Raw genomic sequence first — 25,701 nt, 5'->3', positions numbered from 1 at the left:
ATATATATATTCAGGCTAAACCGATTGTTAACAGTCGCTCTTTTCGTAAATATTAGTTATTTTTCTGTAACTTACCTCGTCGAAGCATTCAACGACCTGAGATCTTATTTCCTCTCTCTTTCACGTAGAAATCAAAATTTAATCGCTTTCTGTTATTTTAAATGCCTGACTTGATCCTTATTATGCGGTGTCGTTTATCGGATATCCTAATGTGCACAATGATACTTACCGTCATAAAATTCGAGAAGTAAAAAACTTTGCATCACACAGGGCTCCAGCTCGTTTATTACAGCTCAGCGTACATAGTAGCGTAAGATATTCGCCACGAGGAGACTGTAATCTCCTTCAAGTATCAGCGTGAGTGGCTGAAGATTAAATGATCAGGCCATAAGAGAAGAGGAAGACACATGATTTATTTACATAAGTATCTTTGTTTTGTAATCACGAAAAAATTTGTCGCAGTTCATACTCTGATCAAAACAACGGGTTCTTCTATTGGTCGCTGGCCGTCGGCTAGCGTTGTCGCGTTGCTTGGTTCGGCTGTAGTCTGGTCCCAGCTAAGTACACGGGACCGATATCACCGATTCTGATACGTAGGAAAAAGATCATTATTTCACAATATTGTCCGCTCTACGATAAATTTCTGTGGACGGTCATGGTCGTGCAACTGTTCACTGTCATTTTAATTCGTTGCTTCTTGGCACCTTATGACGTTATTATCGCAAGACGTGATGAGGATGTTCCTTTAGAGTTCGAAATAACACTGTGTAGCTTCGTCGGTAAGGGCAGCATAATGACGACGTATTTATGGTTCTGAATTTGGATCATCGCTTACCAGATGTGAATTCAATCGATTTTCATCTCCTTGCGAAACTGCTGTTGTTTGTTTACTTCGCTCTTTTGCCAACTGATTCCCCGACAGTTCGAAAGTTTCACGTATCCTGCATCACAGAGAAACTTGTACGCTTCACTCGGAAATAGAAATGATTTTAGTAAATTATGGTGCTCTTGTTGCAAAGATCGTCCAAATTTGTCATGCTGAAATGCTCAATTATTGATTTTGATGTCGTTGTTCATCACTGTCCTCTACCTTCGTCTGCGAATTCCAACAAAGTACCTAAAAAAACATAAACAAAATTAGTAGTTCCTTGATGTAAGTCCCAAACGTTGTCTTGCTTTAGTTCTTTTGTGTGTAACGGTCAAATTGCCACACAGTTTCGAAGGTCTCATAATGCAGAGATGTTCCCTCTCATTTGGCTCGTGTTTGTTACTTTCTTCACTTTGTCTAACTCGACACTGAAATTCTTTTGAGACATTTAGTAAATATTCTGCAAATGATCGGAATGCGACTTCTGTTCTTTCACTACGTCGAATATGTTACTTTTCTTTCCCCTTTTTCACTTACAATGATGGAAATGAGGAGTGTGGTGATGTGCACGACGCATATTAAATGCTCAAACTTTCGTTCCACTAAGAACTGAATCACATGGGTAGGAATGTACATTTGTATCCATTGCGGCCTTCGATACTGTCTTGAATAATTTCTTGCCACGCCTGAAACCCATGCTGTTTAAGTTCATGAAGATGGCTGTCCATTGCCCTGCTTTGTTACCCGCAGCATATGTTGGGAATGCGATGGGATCACAGTGCTAACACCGATTCCCGCCAGATCACTGAAGTTAAGTGCTGTCGCGCTGAGCTAGAGCTTGGATGGGTGACCGCCCGATCTGCCAAGCGCTGTTGGCAAGCAGGGTGCACTCAGCCCTTGTGAGGTAAACTGAGAAGCTACCTGACTGTTAAATAGCAGCTCCGATCACGAAAACTAACAACGGCCGGGAGAGCTGTGTGCTGAGCACGCGCCCTGCCGTATCCGCGTTCAGTGACGGGCCTGGGCTGAGAGGATGACACGGCGGCTGGTCGCTTCCGTTGGGCCATCCGAATCCTGTTCGGACGGAGTTCAGTGTAGCTAAGTATTCGAAAAAAATTTATGCCAACCGTCTTTTTTGTTCCGATATAAATCGCTTCACGGCGTACTTCGGAGCTACATAACGATCGCGGTATTGCAAAGTGTGGATATACTAGCTAGTACCAACGCGTCTGTGTAAGATCTGCGATTCAATCTGCGAGTTGAGAAACAATAAACAATGTGGAATAGAAGTAACGGCGACTTAAACTGTGGTTCTGAGTAGGATGAAGCAATCCGAAACGCATTTGGCGTGTTTGCTCTCCGTAATGGCCCTAATCTTAAAAGTTGGCAACGTTCTGGCGTGGGGAAATTCGCTGCATATTTTAGCGGAGACAACTGCGTTTTCAGATTGCCTGCTTATCTGCGCACTGATGACATTACAGCGCCGTTATAGGAGTGTAGGGTATGTTACTATCTGCCGGTATTCTTTTTCCTCATTTTGTCACCTAATTCTTTTTTTATGTAACTAAAGAATGATTAACACGAATCAATAACGCGATGACCGTTCTGATTTAAGAAGGTATTAGAGAACAAATTAATTACATGACAGTTTGACATGAAATCAGGGTACAGCAGAACATCAATCAGTTGACCGGTAACATTAAACGAGCTGTCAAATTTTTATAGAAAAAACTTTTGCAGAAGACACAAGAACAAATGAAGCACTGAAGAGGCGTTTCAATAACAGCGTTACTATCTTACGACTAGCATAGTGTTTAGACTGTCGTGACTGTTTAAGGGTTTGCGACCATGGAAGTAATTATCATTTATTACTCAACAACTGATCATTTTCGTGCATGAAATCGACCCTCAATCTAGATATCGTATCTAACATTGAGGCGTTGCTATTGTAAAGTTCTCGGCTCACAACAAATGAAGTTTATTGGAGTCACAAAATGATAGTGTCAACATACTGGCATCGACATTCATGGTCAGTACTGCATCTCATGGTTGCGTCGTAATGTCAGCAACACTCTGTGGCAAGCGTGGCCCCGATAGCGTACACTATTGCTAATGACCGTAAAGCGAAAATCGATATAGTCACCCTCTTACACTGCGCAACAGTGTTAATAGGTCAGTACCTAAAGACCATGTAATAGTCTCCCATTGCGTCACTTACGTTTGACATGTGGCTCAAAGGTGTCTGCAAACCTTCGTCTATAAGAGTGCGAAAACGTGGCTTCTGGCGCCATCACCACCGGACATAGTGATGCTTCAAACAGCAAGCGGCACATGCGAAGACAAAACGCCAGAAGTACATGTGAGGTGTACGGTTAATAAATGACCCTGCATAGACGTGGGACAACATAGGAAGGTCGTGACACCTGCTTTTATACACATTTCATCCTTTATTTTGACACATTCGAAATGACAGTGAGAACTGTGACGCCCTGCGTTGAAATAACGCAGTTTTATCATGAGGGTAGCTGGGAAAAACTATTCAGACACAGAACAGACACGAAAATGCACAGGGGACGGAATGAAGGGCGTCATTGAAGCCAGCCCTTTTCTTGTGACGTTGATTCCCACAGTTTTCGTGCACGAAAGCGAAGTTTACAGTGCGATGAGCAATAGAGCTACGTTCTTTACAAAGTTTGACACTGCTGAGACCGCTTGGACGGTTCAAAGTTTCCCTAAGGTCATCGTGGGCCTGCAACTCCACTGAACGTGATCTCACCACTTTGGAGTATAGTGCGGCTGCAGTTTCGCTCTGGTGTACTGGCTGGAGCCACTAGGGACCATTCAAGGCCATTCGACGAAAACTGAAAGTGGTCCAAAGCAGCAAAGATTCTTTTATCTTTTTCGGTCCTCCTGTTTCGCACCTTCCTGTGACTAGGTCATGGCGGGCTGCGGCATTAACGCACATGTAAATAAAATGAGTGGAACGGAGAGGCAAGACGAGGTACCAGGTCTCGACCATTATTTGTCCTCTGAAAGTTATAGCCGGGAAGAACGCCTTAGCGGCAGACAGGGAGAGCAATCGATGAAATACCCAGTCGGCGTGACCCCGGCTTCTGAAATCCCACACAAAGGTCGCGTGTCGGAGGCCATGTATCCACAGCGGGACTTCTGGCATTGTATCGCGTTACAGACCCAGACAAAGCAGGGACTCATTTACTTCCAGCATTGCGTGGCGGGGCAACTTCTGAAAGCCGGCCACAGACCCAAATGGAGATTCACTGCCTCCGCCGTTGTGCTCGGGACAAGTCAACGTGAATGCCGTGCCGTAAGCGTACGTCAACAATGTAATAGAATTTTGCGGATTTATTTTAACTGTGACATGAGCGGCATTCCAAACTCTTCACTCCGATATAACAGGATACGTTCCTTAGCTGACTACCACGGTTGGGTTATGGAATAAATTTTCTGACCGGTCAAATCATCTCTCCTTTCTACTTAACATATTTCATTCAGTGCTTAAATCAGCGATGGGATTTCGCCTTTGGCCGAGTTTTTTTTTATAGGAATATTGGCGAGTTTGGGGCTGGGGCAAGTATATTCCCAGTTAGGAACATTTCGGAAGCGATTTTCATAACTGACATTTACTGTACAACCAAGCCATATCCTCACGAATTTAAATGAGGGGAGTTTTTCCCAATTTGTCATATTTTGGAAGTGATTTCCATTCCTGGCATTTTCCATACAACAGCGCTAGATCCTAGAGAGTTGGGGGTGTATGTGGAGGGGTTTTTCCTAACTAGGAATATTTCGTAATCGATTTCCATTTTTGGTTCTAAAATGGCTCTGATCATTATGGGACTTAATTTCTAAGCTCAACAGTCCCCTAGAACTTAGAGCTACTTCAACCTAACTTACCTAAGGACATCACACACATCCATACCCGAGGCAGGACTCGAACCTGCGACCGTAGCGGTCGCGCAGTTCCAGACTGTAGCGCCTAGAAGCGCTCGGCCATCCCGGCCGGCCTCCATTTTTGGTATTTCTCATACTGTAGAGTCTTCTACCGCAAGGGAGCAAGGGAGAGGATGTCGTTATGCGTCGAGGGAGAGGATATCGTTATTGGTAGCCGGTAGCCTCATTCTACATCACAAATGCTCACATGGGTTAATATGGGTCTTTATTTACATGAAACTTTATTTAACTTGAATCGAGTAATGTGTTCTGGTACAAGATCTTCAGTAATTGGCCTCTTGAAGACAATAACGGTAATCTTGCTATTACAAACCTTTAGCCTCACTGCTGATATCGCTGTAGTCACTAATCTGGTCGGTATTGCACTATCGTAGCCTGTATAGCCACTCTGGGGATATACTGGCAGACGCAAACTGGCGGAGTGAGTCAGTGAGTGAGTGTGGCCTCTGGTCAACGGCGGCTGCCTAAATACTTGCTGTCGAGGCGGCGTTGGTGGCGTGTAGCTTGCCCGTGTGTCTCTGACCTCCCTCGTGATAGGCGCGCTTCATTCAGCGCATCCTTATCGATTTTCACCCTTCGTCTAAGCGGACTGGTGTGCTGGCGACAGCTTACGCCAGCACATATACAATACCTAAGAACCATGCACCTGTCTTACGAGGGTTGGAGCTTAAGTAGTGGCAACTATTTATTAACAGCACATACAAAATATATACGTGTTTCAGAGTTTTACTGACCTTTAAGGTAGTCACCAGCATTGGATATAACCCGTTGCCAGCGATGTGAAAGTCGTAGGATACTCTTAGCAGTGCCAGTTGTGTTGACAGTTCGAGCGGCGCGGTCTATTGCCTGTAGAATTTGTAGCATTTCTGAAGCGAATGCCATGAAGTGTTTCCTTTAGTTTAGAAATCGAGTTAAACATACGAGGGCTTGAGTCAAGGGAGTGCAGTAGGTGGTATAACACTTAGCAGACCCATCAGTCAAGAGAAATCAGCAACAGCTTGCACTGTGGCACTGTGACTGCTTCAGCATTGTCCTGCAAAATGGGTCAGGTCCTGCAGAAAGTATCATCACGTCTGCCTCTATGCTGTTTTATTTTGGAACACAACCTACGTTCTTGGGCGTCCGACTCTTCGTTGTCCGGTGGGCTTAGTCATGGCGGCTCTAGGCAGACATTCTTGTTGCATTCTTTCTAAATGATTACACCAGTTTACCTTATAGTTTTTAATTTTGTTTTCCAAGTCAAAAATACGTTGCCCTTGTCTTATTTCTATGTTACGTATTTGTCCATCAGTGTGAGACTTTTCAGTGCTCTGAGAAATTTCATGACGCATTTTTCCTTCCGCCTTTCTTCGTGGTAGCCTCTTCTCGCTTCCATATAATACTACCTGAATAGCTATTGCTTCATAAAGCGTCAGTTTACTTTCGTTTCTGCTTTCAAATTTCAGAATTCTGTGAACTGTTCCACAGACAGGTTTCAATTTAAATGTTTTACTTGTATGTCGCTATTTATTGTTTTAGTTACTTCACATCCAAGATAATCAAAAATGGATACCGCACCTGTTTCTTCCCTACTTATTTTAGTTTTGGATCATACATCTTTTTCCCAAATGCCATTACTTTTGATTTATGTGGAGATATTATCAGTCCATACTCTTATATTCCTATGCAATATTTCTTTGGATCCATAGACCGCGCGCTAGGAACATCGTACTCATGTAAAATAATGCTTGAACTATACTGCGGCGAGAACATTATACTACAGCTGAAAAATCATTTCCATCTCCTCAACATAAATATAAAATGTGTTTGAGAGAAATAGCAACCTACTCTAACGTCTTTATTTGTTTTTACTGATGCTGTCAGATGCTTCCCCACGTCAATGAACACTGTATTTTAAAATGAACATAAACAGTCTCGACCGATAACCCTCGTAGATCGGCACCAGGAGAGTAGAAAGCCGGTGGTATATTATTGGAGCGACAGGTTGGTACATTTTCCTGCTCAGCGCACTGATCTTCATGTAGGGGCATTACAGAAATGTAGGGGTAGTAAGTTCGGCCTTATCGTAGTGAACTAGTTAACAAGCCATAAATTTCATGGTGCTCGCAGGCTTTCGAGCCAGAAAACTCCAGAGTCCTCAGATATAGTTGATTTAAAAGTAGAACTGCTTTCAAACTTTGTTTGCTTTAATTCTGTACTGTCATGCTGTCACCAATCCAACTGAAATATATGAGGGGTTACAGGCGTGTTATACGAATTATTTATGCACTAACTCTGAGAACATATTGAGAGCCCCTTCTAGTAATAAACCTTTCTTTCAAACTAACCGTCTATTTCACAGAATAAGTACTAAGAATTAAGAAATCGTTCATAAATATTTAAAATCTATCACTTTTATGCCGAAAAGTGTCCCTTATTAAGGAATACACATTTACAATTACTCAAAAGTAGCCTTGGAAAGTCTAGCTACTAATAAAGTACAGTTTGAAGATGCCTGGAGGTCGTATCCTCCCCATTAATACAGGGTGTTTCAAAAATAATATACGTATTACATAGTATTACGTTGTCAAAACTATAGCTCGCTGAGCCATGACTCTTCTACTGCAGGAACGAATACAATGCCTAGTTAATAATCATTACTGATAGATGTAGGTTTTCTTCTGTTTTGCGTGGTTATCATCACATATTGCAAAATGGCTACGCCGCAACAGGAATTATTTTGTGTTCTCGAATTTGCGAAATGTAATTCCGTTACAGTGCAAAGACGTTTCAAGTTGAGACATCAAACTGATCCTTCGAATGGATGGAACATTCGCAAATGATATCAACGGTTTGTACTCGTAGGATATGTTTGTGAGGAAAGAGTCATGGCCACACCCGTGTATCCCATGAAAAAGTCACACGAAGTCAAACAGCTTTCCGACTTAGTCCTACAGAATCAACTTATGGGTTTTTTTAAAGGACAATTTTATGCACCAACACTGCAAGAAAACCTAGAAGAGTTGAAGAACCGGATCCGGCTGCCATTATATTAGTGACGACGGACTTCCTTAGGCGAGTATGGCAGAAATTCGAATATCGATTTGATTTTGTTCATGTCACTGTTGGAAGATACATTAACAACCGAAATGTAAACTTGATAGATTTGTAAATATGTGTCCGAGGTTTCATGTTTCTATGCCTCAGTTTAAACTCGAGAATTTCGTAAATATGTGTCGCAAGATTCGTAGTAACTTCTGAGGACATCAGTCGCCTAGAACTTGCAACTAATTAAACCTAATTAACCTAAGGACATCACACACATCCATGCGCGAGGCAGGATTCGAACCTGCAACCGTAGCGCTCGCTCGGTTCCAGACTGTAGCGCCTAGAACCGCACGGCCACTACGACCGGCATACTATCTGTGTCTTCTGCCTTGTTCGCTCTCAAATCTTACAAAGCTCCGTCAAATCTTTAATATTGGACATCTTATGTTATATGCATTGCGATGCATTTCATCCCATACCTTATTAACACACAGTTCACTCCCTTCGTAAAGGCCCTCATGTACTGCTTCGACTTATCCGCTCTCCCTCCTCTGTTTGTACTTGTGATTATATCAGGTAAAATAAGACCGTAATTTCAGAATATTTTTGATACACAGAAGCTTGCGCTCAAGGGGTAGTCATACTGTACTAATTATCAATCGAAAAAGTAAAACTGAGTAGTTATTTGACTATTTTCAGTAGAGATGGACTGTGCCATTTGTTTAGGCTACTGCAGAGACGTGCTGCGATAATATATCGTGGCGGTTTGAGTATGTGTCATTACACCAGACATGATAACTGTAAACAAATAAAAAATTAATTACAATTAAACGAACACTCTTAGCTGCTTACAGGTGTTGACATACGTCAACGGCGACACATGAAAATGTGTGCCCCAGCCGGGACTCGAACCAGTGATCTCCTGCTTACATGGCAGACGCTCTATCCAATTTTTTTTTTTTTTTTACTCATTTTGTTCGTTTCATCTGCTCGGGGTGAACGTCGTAAGACATCCATCTAAGTTCGTTGTTGATCGATTAACTCAGTTTTTTTTTATTATAGAGGGAGCTAACCCTCTGACCGAACACGCTGAGCTACCATGCCGGCTATCCATCTGAGCCTCCGGAGGACACAGAGGATAGCGCGACTGCAGGGATTTATCTCTGGCACGCCTCCCGTGAGACCCACATTCTCAACGTATTGTTCCGCAATACATTCGTAGTGCCCCCGCCCATTATACTCATTATTTGCTGTGCGTTGCCGATTCCCGTAAGAGTTCGGGCACTGTTTGTGCATTCGCACAGAAGAAGAAGATGGTCAAGTGGCCGGTGAGCCTTACCTATACTCCTGGAAATTGAAATAAGAACACCGTGAATTCATTGTCCCAGGAAGGGGAAACTTTATTGACACATTCCTGGGGGTCAGATACATCACATGATCACACTGACAGAACCACAGGCACATAGACACAGGCAACAGAGAATGCACAATGTCGGCACTGGTACAGTGTGTATCCACCTTTCGCAGCAATGCAGGCTGCTATTCTCCCATGGAGACGATCATAGAGATGCTGGATGTAGTCCTGTGGAACGGCTTGCCATGCCATTTCCACCTGGCGCCTCAGTTGGACCGGCGTTCGTGCTGGACGTGCAGACCGCGTGAGACGACGCTTCATCCAGTCCCAAACATGCTCAATGGGGGACAGATCCGGAGATCTTGCTGGCCAGGGTAGTTGACTTACACCTTCTAGAGCACGTTGGGTGGCACGGGATACATGCGGACGTGCGTTGTCCTGTTGGAACAGCAAGTTCCCTTGCCGGTCTAGGAATGGTAGAACGATGGGTTCGATGACGGTTTGGCTGTACCGTGCACTATTCAGTGTCCCCTCGACGATCACCAGAGGTGTACGGCCAGTGTAGGAGATCGCTTCCCACACCATGATGCCGGGTGTTGGCCCTGTGTGCCTCGGTCGTATGCAGTCCTGATTGTGGCGCTCACCTGCACGGCGCCAAACACGCATACGACCATCATTGGCACCAAGGCAGAAGCGACTCTCATCGCTGAAGACGACACGTCTCCATTCGTTGCTCCATTCACGCCTGTCGCGACACCACTGGAGGCGGGCTGCACTATGTTGGGGCGTGAGCGGAAGACGGCCTAACGGTGTGCGGGACCGTAGCCCAGCTTCATGGAGACGGTTGCGAATGGTCCTCGCCGATACCCCAGGAGCAACAGTGTCCCTAATTTGCTGGGAAGTGGCGGTGCGGTCCCCTACGGCACTGCGTAGGATCCTACGGTCTTGGCGTGCATCCGTGCGTCGCTGCGGTCCGGTCCCAGGTCGTCGGGCACGTGCACCTTCCGCCGACCACTGGCGACAACATCGATGTACTGTGGAGACCTCACGCCCCACGTGTTGAGCAATTCGGCGGTACGTCTACCCGGCCTCCCGCATGCCCACTATACGCCCTCGCTCAAAGTCCGTCAACTGCACATACGGTTCACGTCCACGCTGTCGCGACATGCTACCAGTGTTAAAGACTGCGATGGAGCTCCGTATGCCACGGCAAACTGGCTGACACTGACGGCGGCGGTGCACAAATGCTGCGCAGCTAGCGCCATTCGACGGCCAACACCGCGGTTCCTGGTGTGTCCGCTGTGCCGTGCTTGTGATCATTGCTTGTACAGCCCTCTCGCAGTGTCCGGAGCAAGTATGGTGGGTCTGACACACCGGTGTCAATGTGTTCCTTTTTCCATTTCCAGGAATATATATATATATATATATATATATATATATATATATATATATATATATATATATATATATTAGGATGGTATCTATTGTTTCGGACATGGCCGAAAGAACAGATACCATTTTAGTATATATGAAAAATTAATTACCTTAATTGAACTTTTCTCGGTGGTATTTAAAACCTGATGAGTACCTCTCGTTGATGCGAAGCTCGCAGAGTCCTCGCGTTACGTTCCACGCGGCGTAACGCGGCCGGGATGTTTCGGGTTTACTGGCCTTGACGTAACGAAGCCGGCAGACTGTTGTGCCTGATAACACGCGGCCACAGACCTGATCAGCGCCACCCGGGCTGACCGCGCAATACGGCGCGCCAACCGCGCTGACAGATTAAAACGCCCGCCGCCGCACAGTAATCACCCAGCTGCTCCACCCCCTCCTCCTACCCCCCCTCCCCCTCCTACCCTGCACTCATCACTGGCTGTCCTAACCAGCTCGCGACACAGGGGCACACCGACTGCCCATCGCGTCTGTGACGGCTTTAATCACGCATTTCTGAGCGAATGACCGGCGCGTAGTCCGCAAAAATTTGATCGTGATCTCCAGCTATCAATGTCTGTCCAGAGTCGTTGCTCTCATCGCGTATTAGTGGTATGCTGTCGGTGTGGGCTATTAAATACGTGCCCTGCAGGGCACTGTACTATAGCTGCCTGGGTTGCTACCTTTTCTGCAGTCGGGGTGACGGAGTGCGGTGGAGCAGGCCATTCGGCACTCTGGGCGCTAATAACATCAACTCAACGAGAATTCATTCATTAAATTTTAACTTCGTATACTCTCCTCTGTATTATCGTGCAAGCCGGCAGTTGTAGAGCGTCGAAAGTTGCTGATGCTGTCTTACCGATTTGATTCGTATTAATAAGTTGTGTAGGGCACGAGCAGGACCCCAACACACGCGAACAACCGTTTTCGAGAAAATCCAGTTTGAAAATTTTGGACATGCTTATATACTTGGTATGATGGTGACTTGTATTCAAGCAGTCCGCAGCTGAGAGAGTAAGCGGTTAGTTTCATAATCGCCAAGTATGTGCCTCGAATCTGGCTACCGGTGTGTTTCGTTTCCCGAAATTGTATCAAAAGAATGCGTGGTACGCGAAGAAACTGTGTGATGACCGAGGCCCGTTTCTGAACGTAAACGCAGGTTCTTTTGCGACAGACAGACTGAAAAAACCGTGCGAAATGCAATGCATCATATATTATTGTAGTATGTACTACTTAGCACCATGGCAATGCTACCTGCTCTACAGTTGAGATTTGCTAACTAGCGCCCAGGAAATGCGACATTCACTAAAGTAACATGGAATGCGTAGCACCGAGACAACGCCACATACATTGTTGTACTGGACATTGTTTAGACATTGTCTAGCAGTTAAAGAAAGCAACATGCATTAGACTCCCAACTACCCACGCAAAGTGGCATTCATTACCGAAAATGGTAATGCCTAGCATCCAGCATGCTAGCAGCTAAGTAATGCGACATACATTACAACAATGTGTAGCACTTAATATTCAGGCAAGCACTGAGACAATTTGACATACACTATAGTTATTTCGGCTGCCTAGTACCCAGGCAGTGCGACATATATTAGAGTAATGCGGGCATCTTGGAGCCACAGTTCATTAAGAATGTGTTTTTTGTGTTAATGATGAATTACGGGCATTACAAAAGACTTTTTGGATGTTTTTTACTTCTTGCAAACGTAAATAAATAAACTTGCTTGAATTTCAGGCTCCAGCGCTGTAAATAATTTCATGCACGATACCGTGTTTAATGCAGGAAGAAGTAAAATTTTCATAACACCGTATTCTACACTATCGTGTGCTGTGAACATTTTTCCCATTTGTCAACTTTTATTACTTTACTGGTATAGTTCAACTGGTTTGTCTTAACTTCTTGACACTGTATACAAAGGATAGTTTTAAATAATACATAATTTCAATGAAAAGGGTGTTGATATTTATGCTTCAAAGAAAGGCGTATGAATTAAGTTGTACGCAAGAAATGTGCATTTTTATGTTTATTTGTCTTGTAGGGACTATACTGATGTTATTTTAGGCAAATTTTTTTAGTTTATATATGTGTGTGTGTTATTTATTTATTTATTTATTTGTTGCCAAATTGTGTGTGTTATATGAAGTTTGTCATGATTTTTATATGGATGGACGATTTGTTATTTGCATATGAACCAGCAGTAGTATTAGTTACGATCTGCTACTGCCATGTACTATCACCTCTATTTATCACATAGGAGCATTTAATACGAAAACCATTCCGTGATTAGTGTCTTAGTGAACAATGGATAAATGTCATGTTTGAAATTATTATGGGAAAGAACAAATAAACAAATGCATTTGGGAATTAACTTGACAAACACATATCTATGATTAATGAAAGCAAGCGAGGGTTAACACTGCGTGGTGAATTGATGGAATGTGAAAAAAAAACAATTTTTTTGCGTATTGCAAATGGATAAGAAAAGACTGCAGAACCAACTTACAGGAACACAACATGCTAGAGCAACAAAATATGTTGGAAAAATGTGAAGTTTTGCTAGGCAAATAATTTCATATCTCTAATGTGTATGACGAAAAAGATGATTTTATATATATATATATTCCTGGAAATTGAAATAAGAACACCGTGAATTCATTGTCCCAGGAAGCGGAAACTTTATTGACAGATTCCTGGGGTCAGATACATCACATGATCACACTGACAGAACCACAGGCACATAGACACAGGCAACAGAGCATGCACAATGTCGGCACTATTACAGTGTATATCCACCTTTCGCAGCAATGCAGGCTGCTATTCTCCCATGGAGACGATCGTAGAGATGCTGGATGTAGTCCTGTGGAACGGCTTGCCATGCCATTTCCACCTGGCGCCTCAGTTGGACCAGCGTTCGTGCTGGACGTGCAGACCTCGTGAGACGAAGCTTCATCCAGTCCCAAACATGCTCAATGGGGGACAGATCCGGAGATCTTGCTGGCCAGGGTAGTTGACTTACACGTTCTAGAGCACATTGGGTGGCACGGGATACATGGGGACGTGCATTGTCCTGTTGGAACAGCAAGTTCCATTGCCGGTCTAGGAATGGTAGAACGATGGGTTCGATGACGGTTTGGATGTACCGTGCACTATTAAGTGTCCCCTCGACGACCACCAGAGGTGTACGGCCAGTGTAGGAGATCGCTCCCCACACCATGATGCCGGGTGTTGGCCCTGTGTGCCTCGGTCGTATGCAGTCCTGATTGTGGCGCTCACCTGCACGGCGCCAAACACGCATACGACCATCATTGGCACCAAGGCAGAAGCGACTCTCATCGCTGAAGACGGCACGTCTCCATTCGTCCCTCCATTCACGCCTGTCGCGACACCACTGGAGGCGGGCTGCAGGATGTTGGGGCGTGAGCGGAAGACGGCCTAACGGTGTGCGGGACCGTAGCCCAGCTTCATGGAGACGGTTGCGAATGGTCCTCGCCGATACCCCAGGAGCAACAGTGTCCCTAATTCGCTGGGAAGTGGCGGTGCGGTCCCCTACGGCACTGCGTAGGATCCTACGGTCTTGGCGTGCATCCGTGCGTCGCTGCGGTCCGGTCCCAGGTCGACGGGCACGTGCACCTTCCGCCGACCACTGGCGACAACATCGATGTACTGTGGAGACCTCACGCCCCACATGTTGAGCAATTCGGCGGTACGTCCACCCGGCCTCCCGCATGCCCACTATACGCCCTCGCTCAAAGTCCGTCAACTGCACATACGGTTCACGTCCACGCTGTCGCGGCATGCTACCAGTGTTAAAGACTGCGATGGAGCTCCGTACGCCACGGCAAACTGGCTGACACTGTATATATATATAATCAGTCAGCTAGGAAGAAAGGGGAAGTATGAGATATTTCCTAAGAGGTTTTAGAGTTTTGCATTTACATGTGTAAGCGACTAAGCTTTGAATGAAAGATCCACTGATGCTCAACAGCTTATCCATATGGTTCACATAATGCGAATACTACACTGAATTTCACATAATCACTACAGTCTGACTAAAAACAGAAGAAGCATTCTATGGAAGAGTACAGGAGATATTCAACTTTCAACTTCGTTGTTATTCGTAGTTTGAATGAGGAATGGAATTTGTAACGTGGAAAAAATTAAGATTTTGATTGCAACGCATCAGTTATTTCTTAATGAATTATTTGAAAGTTGCCGTCATTTAATGAATGTTTCGTTCGAGAAACAATTCTTTTGGAATCACAATTTATTACGAGTAGTTACTAAACCGATTAGCTTTCTTTCAGACTTTGCAATCTGCTTTTTCCTAATTACTGCTTTGCGCCAGTTGCATTGAACGTGCTTTTGAACTACTTCTTGGTTTCCATCATTCACTTTGTTGCTTTTTTAGTATGACTAATAGTGCATGAATATTGTCACGTCATCGTGAGAGCAGCGTAAAGGAGCAGCTAATGCAAGCCACCACTTACATCCGCTCTTTTTTTTTTTACGACACCGAATTGTCATCAGTCCGCCCTATATAGTTCCTGTAGCCAGTTTCCATGTACTTAACGAATGGCATCATGTAACAGCCATACCCTGTTCTAATGAATACTGATTCATAGAAAACAAATAGCGATAGAGTGGCGAGCTTCGAATCACGTATTAAGAATACATCAAGTTTAAGAAAACTTTCTTCAAGTCAAATACATAACTGTAGTAGTAGCTGCATTTGTACCTGCATATGCATCTATTATACATTTTGTCACGTGGTGGGTAATGTTGAATATCTCCGTGCCTGTAGTGCCCACATGCCATTCCCAGTGATAACTGCTCACAGTTATAGCAAACAATTGTTGAGGAAAGAAATATCTGGAATGTAATTCGTAGAATACTGGACAGATTAGTGGTACTTTAGCTACAACATCCAGGAGTAGTTAACTTGGCATAGGAACGGGCAGTGTGAAGCGAAAACAGTGTAGGCAGATTAAGACCGTAATATTCAAAAGAGGGGCGCGGTAGTTATATAGACATGTAAACAATAGTAACAAATTGGAAGATATGAAGAACAAGACCAGACTAATCGAAAGGTTAATTTAAATAAAAGCAAAGAGTATGCGCTGCCCTACAGCAACAAACGTTGTAGTGATCAAGTGGGGTAAGCCCCGTGGTACAAAACAATTTGCATCTGAACACCATTAAAACTGAAATAAGGAAACAGTCGAGTGCCCGATATACTAATGAGAATTATCAGGACCTTTATGTACTTGTTGTTTCTCTGGAACATTATCAGATGGACTACGATGAGAATACCTAAGTGCATAGTGTCAGCAGGTGATAACTGGTTTAGTGGCGACGTTGATGTTGTAAGACTCGTCCGGCATTGCGTACATTGTCGGCGTTCTCAGGTGGTGGCTCTTGCAGCTTTTGCTGGAGCGAGCCTAACTGCAATGTATCTGACAGTCATTCACACGCACAAGTGAAGCCTTTCAAGACGTTTCTGCGGACAGTGTGGCTAACACAAGAGTAACAGCGAAGCTTCTCTTATAAGGCCTAGCACGAAAACGTTCCACTCTGGAGGATTCTGTCTCCTAGCGTCCTGCGAAGTTCAGTGTGTCCAGATTTCTAATGCCCGCCGTACGTTCATTGTCTCGACAGTCCACTTGCGCAACAGCAATTCTCATAGCTGCTAGGTAACGCCCTCTTCTCTCACACTAAAAGACACACACTTACATTGAAGGTTCACCTTTGGAAGCTTATTATTCTCCTCTTAAGTTGGCTCCAGCTTCTCCACTAACTGTGGAATCACACAGCTCACACAGCTCCTTTGTTAGATTTCTTTGAGAAGGGCCTGTTACTATTGAGCACATCTCTGTTATCTGAAGAAGGAAGGAACATGGGCTGACAGTGCACCAATACCACCATGCCATCTGCTCAGACAATGGCCCTTGGCGGCATTCTGCAAAAAACTTTCCTGTCTGCAGTTCCATGCACGAAGTAGCTATATCCGTCTAGACCTTAATGACTTACGCACTAGCAACGTACCACAGGTGTAAGTGAAGAACTACTGGAGAACTGAAGTACATGTGTGTATGAAGCTATTGCCTAATTCTCAGCAGCAAACATTAGTAGCAGCAGTACAATGGGGAAATCACTATTGTACTCGTCAGATGCGTACCTATGCTGTGTGCTACGCTTCACTGTAGCATAACACTACAGAAATGCTATGTTTCTTTTGTCTCCAGAGTTCTATGTTTTCTAAAGCATTACATGTACAAATATGACTGATGCATAAACAGAGCCACGCTGTGTTCATCAGCTGGCATTACGACTGCAGAGCCTTCACAAAACGGCGACAAAGCGAGAAAAGAGTTTTTACGTGTTGTAATGCGCGACATACTCATCAGTTACAAGAATTAAAAGTAGGTTCAGAAGGAATTATGAAAACTAACCACCTTGTAAACACAATGCTGTGTATTGGTATCGACCATTTAAGGGACACTCGTTATGTCTGTAAGCAGAAAAGGGTTGACCATCGTGCCAGATGCGGCCTTGGAGAGGGTGCGGGGAAAGTTTCGTGCACCGTCCAAAAACATGAATAGTAGGTGCAAGACCAGAACTTTTAATAGCGCGTAATATTTTACGGCGGCGGTTACATTTCAAACTGTACCCGTCTACAGCTCGAGCAACACTTAAAATTCGAAGATTAGGACATGCGGCTTCAATTTTACATCACAGTACAGGAAGCACTTGAGAATGGACATTTCGCCTCCAAGGTGATATTCAGCGACGAACTAACCTTCGATTTATCAGGAATATTCAATCGCCACAATCAGTGAGTGTACGGCGCTGAATATAAAATTCTGTCGGATGAAGGAGATTCACCGAAAGTTAATGTTTTTTGTGCAATGTCACAGACGAATCTGCATGACCCGCTTTCTTTCTGTGAGAAAATTGTGACGCATACATCTTACCTTGATATCTTACAGTCATGTTTGTCTCCGCAACTGACTGCTGATTCCGATAACATCGTCTTACAAAAACACGGGGAAACTTCTCATTGCAGTGTCGATATTCATCGCTAGCTAAACGCCGAACTTCAGCATCGCTTGATTGGGCGCAGTGGTGAAGATGGTGTGCAAACTGTCCCTTGGACCACAGGTCACTTGACCTACTGTCTTGTGATCTTTTTTCCTTTTTGGGTAGAGTAAGGAGCGTGTTGACTTACCCTCACTGCCTAGAATGCTAGAAAAGTTCAGATAACACATGAGCGCTGCTGTGAAGGCCTTTGACAGGATCTTGCTACGTAAGGTATGGAATTAACTCGATTACAACTTGGACATGTATCATATGATCAGAGGGGCATTAACAGAAAGTCTGCAGAGTCATAAATGCAAACTTGGTGAGCTCACAATTTTATTCGTGCATCTATCACATCTGTACATGAAATATTTTGGTAAATATACAGGTCGTCGAGGGTATAAAAACAGGCATTTTATTAGCCACTGAGGACAGTGTAGTGTCCAACATTACTTCAGTATTTATTTTATTTTCAGACTAATACGTGGGTGAGTCAAATGAAAACCTGAAATTTGCAATAACAAATCTAAATTTCGCACAGTTGTCCTGTAAGTTAATAAGCGTGCTACAAACAGCGTGAAGAATGGCCTGTAGGTGGCAGCGTAGTGCAGATGCAAACACACTGTCGCAGTATCAGTATAAAGATGGCCGTTCCACTTGCGACTTGCACCAGGGGTGATGAACAATGTTCTGTTATTCGGCTTTTGCGTAGCGAAAGTGTGAAACCTATTGAAATTCATCGACGAATGAAGGTTCAGTACGGTGATGCATGTTTATCACAGCAGCAAGTCTACGAATGGAGTTGGAAGTTCGCAAATGACGTGACTTCAGTGGAAGATGATCCTCGTCCAGGTCAGGCACAACGAGTTGTGACTCCACAGAACATTGCAGCAGTTGAAGCCACAGTGAAAGAAAACCGCCGAATGACACTGAATGACATTGCAGCATGTTTACAGATTAGTCATGGGTCAGCACACCACATTGTGCACGATGTGCTTCAGTTTCACAAAGTTTCTGCAAATTGGGTGCCACGGCAGCTGACTCCTGAAATGAGTGAACGACTTGTTGATGCTTGTCAAGAACTTCTTCGGCGCTTTGAACGAGAAGGTGATGGCTTCCTTGCAAGAATCGTTACTGGGGACGAAACCTGGGTTCCCTTCCACCAGCCGGAAACAAAGAGAGCGAGCACGGAATGGAGCCATTCCTCATCACCAAAACCAAAGAAGTTTCGGACAGAACCATCAGCAGGGAATGTTATGCTGACTCTCTTTCGGGACGAAAAAGGCGTCATTTAGGAGCATTACATGCCTAGAGGAATCACTGTCACCAGTGTTTCATACACAGATCTCCTAAAACATCATCTTCGTCCTGCAATCAAATCAAAGTGACGTGGATTGCAGTCAGCAGGTGTGAGAGGTAGCACACTGCCCGTACAACACTTGCAACAATCACAGACCTGCATTTTGAGTGTCTTCATCATCCACCATACTCACCAGACCTTGCCCTAACTGATTTCCATGTGTTTGGACCATTCAGAGACGCAATGGCAGGAAAGAAGTTCCGTTCTGATGAAGACGTACGCCAAGCGATGCATGAGTGGTTGCGCGGACTACCAAAAGAATTTTTTTCTAAAGGAATTTATGCACTTTTTAAGCGCTAGAGAACTTTTGTTGAGCGTCGGGGAGATTATGTTGAAGAGTGATACAGCTTTGTACCACTTCTGCACAATACATAATGTTTTAAAAAAATATTTAAGGTTTTCATTTGACTCATCCTCGTAATTATAGCTATTAGAAGTAGCATGTTTGTATACTTAGTATTTTCCAAGTATACGGGACAAGCGAAAGCCATTAATACGTATTATCCCCTGGGAAGCAGGTCAGGTGTTGAAGTATGGACACATGGACGCAAAATGGTTAGTCTATGTTGACAGGTGTAGTCCTGTCAGAAATGCAGTTACCACTGTGCTAAGAGTATTAGGTAGTGTTTGTGGGAAGACTCATAGACCACAAAAGTAATAAATAACACCCTGAACTGGTTGCATATTAAGATACCAATACTCACAATGTCTTGCACTTATGTCCATAATAGCCTGTAGAGCCTAGAAAACAAGTGGATCATTTATAGCAGACCTGTATTTTCCTACTGATTACTGTGTATTTTTTCTTCTGTTTCTTTCTGGGGACGTCCGTGTGGAACCGGCTAGCGGGCAGCAAAGTAGATGTTGGCTGACTAACCAGAGTGCGGCATGTTGACCGACTAACGCATGCAGGCAACGGAGGCGGAGCAGAGTGTTCTGACCGTGGCTCTTCTTGTCTGTTCCGCAGGCCCCCCTACAACCACAACCGATAGCCCGCCTGAGGAGCAATCCTCCTCCGTCGCGGAAGAGCTCTTTGTCACGCCCGAGCCTGGTAAGCGACCGTGCCGCCCGCTCCGCCACAGGTCCGAGGGCCGGCCCACATGTGCTTCACTAACACCTGCTTTCTGCCCAACACGAGCACGTGTGAATGTTACCTACCTGTTCAGGTCTCTCTGCCATAGAATCTCCCCTCCAAGTAGATTTCATACAAACTACTCGTTCTGGCAGATCAGTAACCTAATGAAGATACATCGTAACACTTTATAGGTTCCCTTTGAGTAAAGTAACTTTTTTTTCAAATAAATACTTTATTTCGTTTCTATCGAGAAGTTAATGTCGCCACAATGATAATTATCCAGATATATCTCAAAAAACAATGTTTTGTTTACTTCACGTCATGATCCACACAGCAGTGTGGTGCAGCCATAGTCCGTTCGTTCACATTTATCATGACCCTGAAATAGTATATACAGTATGTTTTGCCCTCATCTGCTGCATTTGGACTCTTATTAGGGACGTTACTAATAACATCTGAAGCTCCTTGAGGCTATCTGCAGATGATGTAGACAAAGAAGCAATGTCAGAATACCCTAATGAACTGCAGGAAGACCTGTAAAAGATTCAGGGATGTTGCAGGGACTGGCAGTTGACTCTGAACGTAAATAAATGTAATATACTATTCATATACAAGGTGTAATGGTGACTGAGGACGAAGTACTGTACAGCATTACATTACTACCGAGCAGCATTACATTAGTATTTATTTCATTTACTGACTAATTATTATAGCTGTTACATATCTTATGTTGTTACGTTGGGTAGTACCTCCAGGTACATGTAGCACTGACAAGCCGTTGGTGCTAATTTGTCCCTCGGCACCGGTCAGATGTCAAAGTGTGGACACGCGGACGAGAAACCACAGCTGACAGCCGTCGCCCACTTAGTTGTGTAGTTAGTTATGACTGTGTAGAAAAAATCAGGTAGTAAATTATGGTACGTGTTACTGGAAATACTGTTCGACACAGAGAAAAGCAACAAACACACTGATGTGTGTTCATATTAAGGTTCAAAATGGCTCTGAGCACTATGGGACTTAACTTCTGAGGTCATCAGTCCCGTAGAACTTAGAACTACTTAAACCTAAGGACATCACACACATCCATGACCGAGGCAGGATTCGAACCTGTGACCGTAGCGTCTCGCGATTCCAGACTGTAGCGCCTAGAACCGGGCGGCCACTCCGTCGGCTACATATTAAGCACCACATGTAAAAATATCTGCACTTATATATACGAGAGGTAACATAATTACGCTATTGATGACAAATTGCTGGAAAGAGCAACAACTGTAATAACGTAGGGAGCGGCCTAGAGTGGACTGCCCACGTAGAAAAAGAAAAAAAAAAAAAAAACATAGGAAAAGCAGATGCCATACAGAGATTCATAGGACGAATCCGATGTAAATATAAATCATATCGACCGAAGTCAATTAAGAAACACTTTTTTGACCCATTATTGTGTCTTGCTCAGCAGTCTAAAACCCTCACTAGGTTGCATTAATAGAAGAAATAGGCTAGATCAAAGGAAGAGTGGCACGTTTCCTCACAGGATCGCTTACCTGGCTTGAAGGTCATTGGCAGACGCTACAAGAGAGGTGATGTGCATCACAGAGGGGTTTACTGTTGAAATTCCGAGAGTACTTTCCGTGTAGACTTAGGCAACACGCTGCATACTTCCACATACAGCCCACGAAATGACTACAACGAGAGAGTTAGAAAAGTTGCATCTAATACGGAGGATTGTCTGTAGTCATTTCTCCCACACGGCAAAAGGAATCGCGTAGCGGTAGCATAACACACTCCGCTGGATATCGTAACGTGTTTTGTTGAGTGTAGATGTATATGTAGATTACTTTTTCTATCAATATTGCCGTGCGGATCATGACGTGGCGTAAGTGTAATATCTGTATGATCTATTTTAATAATTCCAATGAGGCGAAATTACCTAATCGTCCATAATTAAAAAAAGTATTTATTTCAAATAAAAACAGATTCATGCACGAAAATGCATTCCTTCAAGACATTTATGTACTTGGGAGGTGGCTCATTGTAAGCTAGCTTTGAAATAAAACCATGCCCACTAATATTTTCCACTAACAGCACTTGACTACATAGTACTTACTATAAGGCTTTGCACATGTATAATTGTACAGCTCAGTGTTCGTACAGTTCCTTTCCCTTTACAGATTTGGTAGATTAACGCAACGTATTCTGCGCTTCTATCGGCATTTTTGTAATCTAAAGAGCTGCATATTTTCTGTGAAAATAGCAATTACTCTGGAGGACACCAGAGTCAGTAAGAAAATTTTTAATGGACTGTCGTAAAAGCCGTGGATTATAGTGCACCCAGGAGATAAAATAATGTAATGAAATCCTATAAATCTTGAATAACTGAAGGAGAATTTGTGTATGTCGGAAGAGAGCAAGGCATTGAAAGTCATAGAATGTATGTATAATGAAAGTTGAGACAAAAATATTGTAAGGCTCCATCACAAAATGCAATCACAATAACAAGCGAACAGTCTCGTGGAAGATCCATTATTACTTCCTTCCTCCGTTGCAAATGTGCCGCAACTTAAGAACGTTGTCATACCAGACGCAATGCGCATTTTCTTTTAAATGAAACAAAACGTGTTTCATGGAAAACACTCTTAAATTGCAGTTCACATAAGACGCAAGAAGTAAATAATAAGTGGTATGTAATAGCTTCCAAACATATTGTCTACTGGTAGATTCACAGGATCTGAAAATCAACTTGGAACGCAAAATTAAATATTAGATTCTCAGTAATTAATTGAATAACTGCACTTGAGTACAGGAATTGGATTTAAAATTTGTACCTAAAGCTGACTCCAACATGAAGATTTCTTTGCATGCCACACAGCCTTTGATACAGATTGTATTTAATTTGTGTGTTTCCGATGATCGAACTGACTTAAGCAGTCACTTATAAGGGGAATTTGAAAGTTAATTCCAATCGGAAATACACGTTGGTATTTTTCACACATGAAAATAATAATTTCCAGAGGTGGAAGAACTGAGAAACGAGAGAAAAATATCTTGGGATCAATTGAGGAGTTAGTTCCCAACTTTTGGACTTCGTGTCTGATCATTAACCATTTAGTTACCAATCACTCAATTCAAGACACAATAATGATAAGGTGCGCTAACTGCATCAATTGAAGACAAATACGTTGTAACTACTTTTTTTTAGAAGTCATGACCTTAGGCTGGATCACAATAAAATTCCATGTGATTACCTACCATAGAACACCGCAGTATTAGACAAACTGCTCTCACAACGGAAGTTAAAGGCTGTGTCACTGGAGGTTATTACCAAGATTATTGCACATGAGATTTTTACTGGAAAAGGAGAAGTAACCTGGAATGTGAAGTGGATATAACACAATGGTCCAACTACAAACCTTAAAGAAAATTGTGGAATGGAGCAGCAAGAAATTATTACCTCTGCCTCTGGAATTCATAGAGAAATTATTAACTTTGCTTCTGAAATACATAGATTTTTAGAAATTTTTTTATTCTGTTACAACCAAATTTGTAGAGCCAGCTTTTTAGAAATACGGCACTGATGAATATAAATGTCAGCGCTACACTTCCCACTGAGCTTCAAGAGGATAATGTGAAATTCAGACCTAAAAGTATAATGAGGTACGGAGATCCTACTGCTCAAAAATTATTCTCCTCGCTCGTAGAGGCACTTTAAGCGTCTTGAACTGGGGAAAGGAAGAAAATATACGTGAATCAGTTTTGTTTCCTTGATGAAAATGTTCTGTTTGATAGCAGTGTACATAAACCTCAACAGCGATTTGGGTAAACGAATAAAATGTTGCACAAACTAACACAGAGAAAGAAAACCCTCTTAGCGGAGCACAGTGATGGTTTTGTAAACATTTTTTCCTGATATGTCACAGCCTCAGGAACAGAAGAGACTCCAAAGCCGGTTTAGACTTCTCTGACTGTCATTATCAGGTGATGTGAATGACTTACATGGTTTCTTCATATACGGATCCACATCCTCAGTCAATCGTGTAAATGATGGAGCCATTTTAACCACCGTAAATTTCATTAAAGGAATAAAAATTGGCATCCAGCGGTGGTTAAAATGGTTCCCATCATTTAGAATTTACGTAATAACTTGTAAAAAGAGAATGGAACAGGCCTCATACTGAAAAACTATGTTAATATTTATTTATTCGAGTAGTCTTTTCACAGAGCAAGTTAAAGCAATATTTCACTTCATGGTACATGCACCCTTCTTCCTCTTCACCCATATTCGTTTCATGTGTTCTGATCTCTGCTTCCGGAACTGTTCGATGTTATGAGGCTGTTTCCCTTTTCTTCGTTAGTAGTCCCTGAAGACCGGATTCTGAATTCTGTTCCTAAATAAATTTGTGACATGTGTGTCCATTATGTTGATGTTTCCTTCTTTGAGGTCATTTAGTGTTTGTGTAAACTATATAGGTTGTCGTTTCATGTTCACAAAATCAATTAAAATTTGCTTGCTCCCTCTGTCGCATCCATTATAATTAAATGTTCGAAGAATGACGTTTGTTTTGCAGACTGTGTGTGCTAGATTCTCTACATGTTTATACACATGTCTGATACGCTGTGCCTCCATTACTCTGGTTCTGCTGCTCTTGGGCGAAGTATGCTACTAACCAGTCTTCTTTCTCCTTTCGTAATTTACTTTATGCAAGAGATTTGCATCAGTGTTTCGACGCTATGAACGGTACAAGGACTAACTACTGTCATGTAATGTTTACGGGTAGTATCTCATCATAAAGTTTGCACAGTTAGATTTTATACAGATTTTGGCGTTGTCTTGGGTATCTGTTATGAACACAATGTAATTTGTGAATGTCAGTCAGTTCATAGTGATGTCATCTCTTTGGTTTCCCAATTTGTTGCCTATCGTGTAGGAGTTTGTGCGGCCTTTAATCAGCTTCTCATCGGAACAGTTGAGAAGCGAAGGTGACAGGTCATCTTCTTGCATGACTCCTGTTTTATCTCAAAGTTTATGTAGAATTAGGCACAGAACCTGACCTTAGACAAAGCATTTCTAATTGTGCCTTGGATAATGTTTGTAGTTTTATTACCTAAACAGTATTCTTTCATAATAGTGATGAGGGAATTAATGTCCATGGAATCGTACGATTTCTTGAAATCTACAAATGTAACTGTTGTATCATGGCTCCTCAACTGACTCATTTGCAGAATATTTTTTAGATTTTAAATTTTTTCGCTGCATCATCTGTCTCTCCGAAATCCACTGTGTTTTCCAATATTTGTGCATCTAGTTGCGTAAAACGTCTGCAGATTTACACAATATTATGAACCTGAATCAAAGTTTATCCTTAGTAAAAATTTCAGTAAAAATGACAACTCGAGAGCTCCAGATTTAGAATAAATTAAGGAAATTATATGCTCGATTGGGAAACAGTACGGCAATCGGTTAGGATGGAACTAAGGCAGAACTCTGGAAAGCCCTACATTTATACTTAAAAATATAATAAATAAAATG

The 25,701-nt window shown here is 43.0% G+C and overlaps 1 protein-coding gene across 8 annotated transcripts in view; it reads left to right on the top strand.

Moving 5' to 3' along the window:
- LOC126272688 (hemicentin-1-like) overlaps nucleotides 1-25,701 on the top strand; it is a 1,027,565-nt gene that overhangs the window by 693,662 nt on the left and 308,202 nt on the right. For 4 of the 8 annotated variants that reach the window (XM_049975709.1, XM_049975707.1, XM_049975708.1 and 1 more), the window contains exon 5: nucleotides 20,070-20,153. The exons of the other annotated variants lie outside the window; for them this stretch is intronic. In XM_049975709.1, the coding sequence (XP_049831666.1) occupies nucleotides 20,070-20,153 (84 nt within the window). The remainder of the gene's footprint in view (nucleotides 1-20,069; nucleotides 20,154-25,701) is intronic. 8 annotated transcript variants of the gene reach the window in all.

This window comes from Schistocerca gregaria, chromosome 5 (genome assembly GCF_023897955.1).
Source record: "Schistocerca gregaria isolate iqSchGreg1 chromosome 5, iqSchGreg1.2, whole genome shotgun sequence".
NCBI lineage: Eukaryota > Metazoa > Arthropoda > Insecta > Orthoptera > Acrididae > Schistocerca > Schistocerca gregaria.
This window is presented reverse-complemented; position numbering and strand designations above follow the sequence as displayed.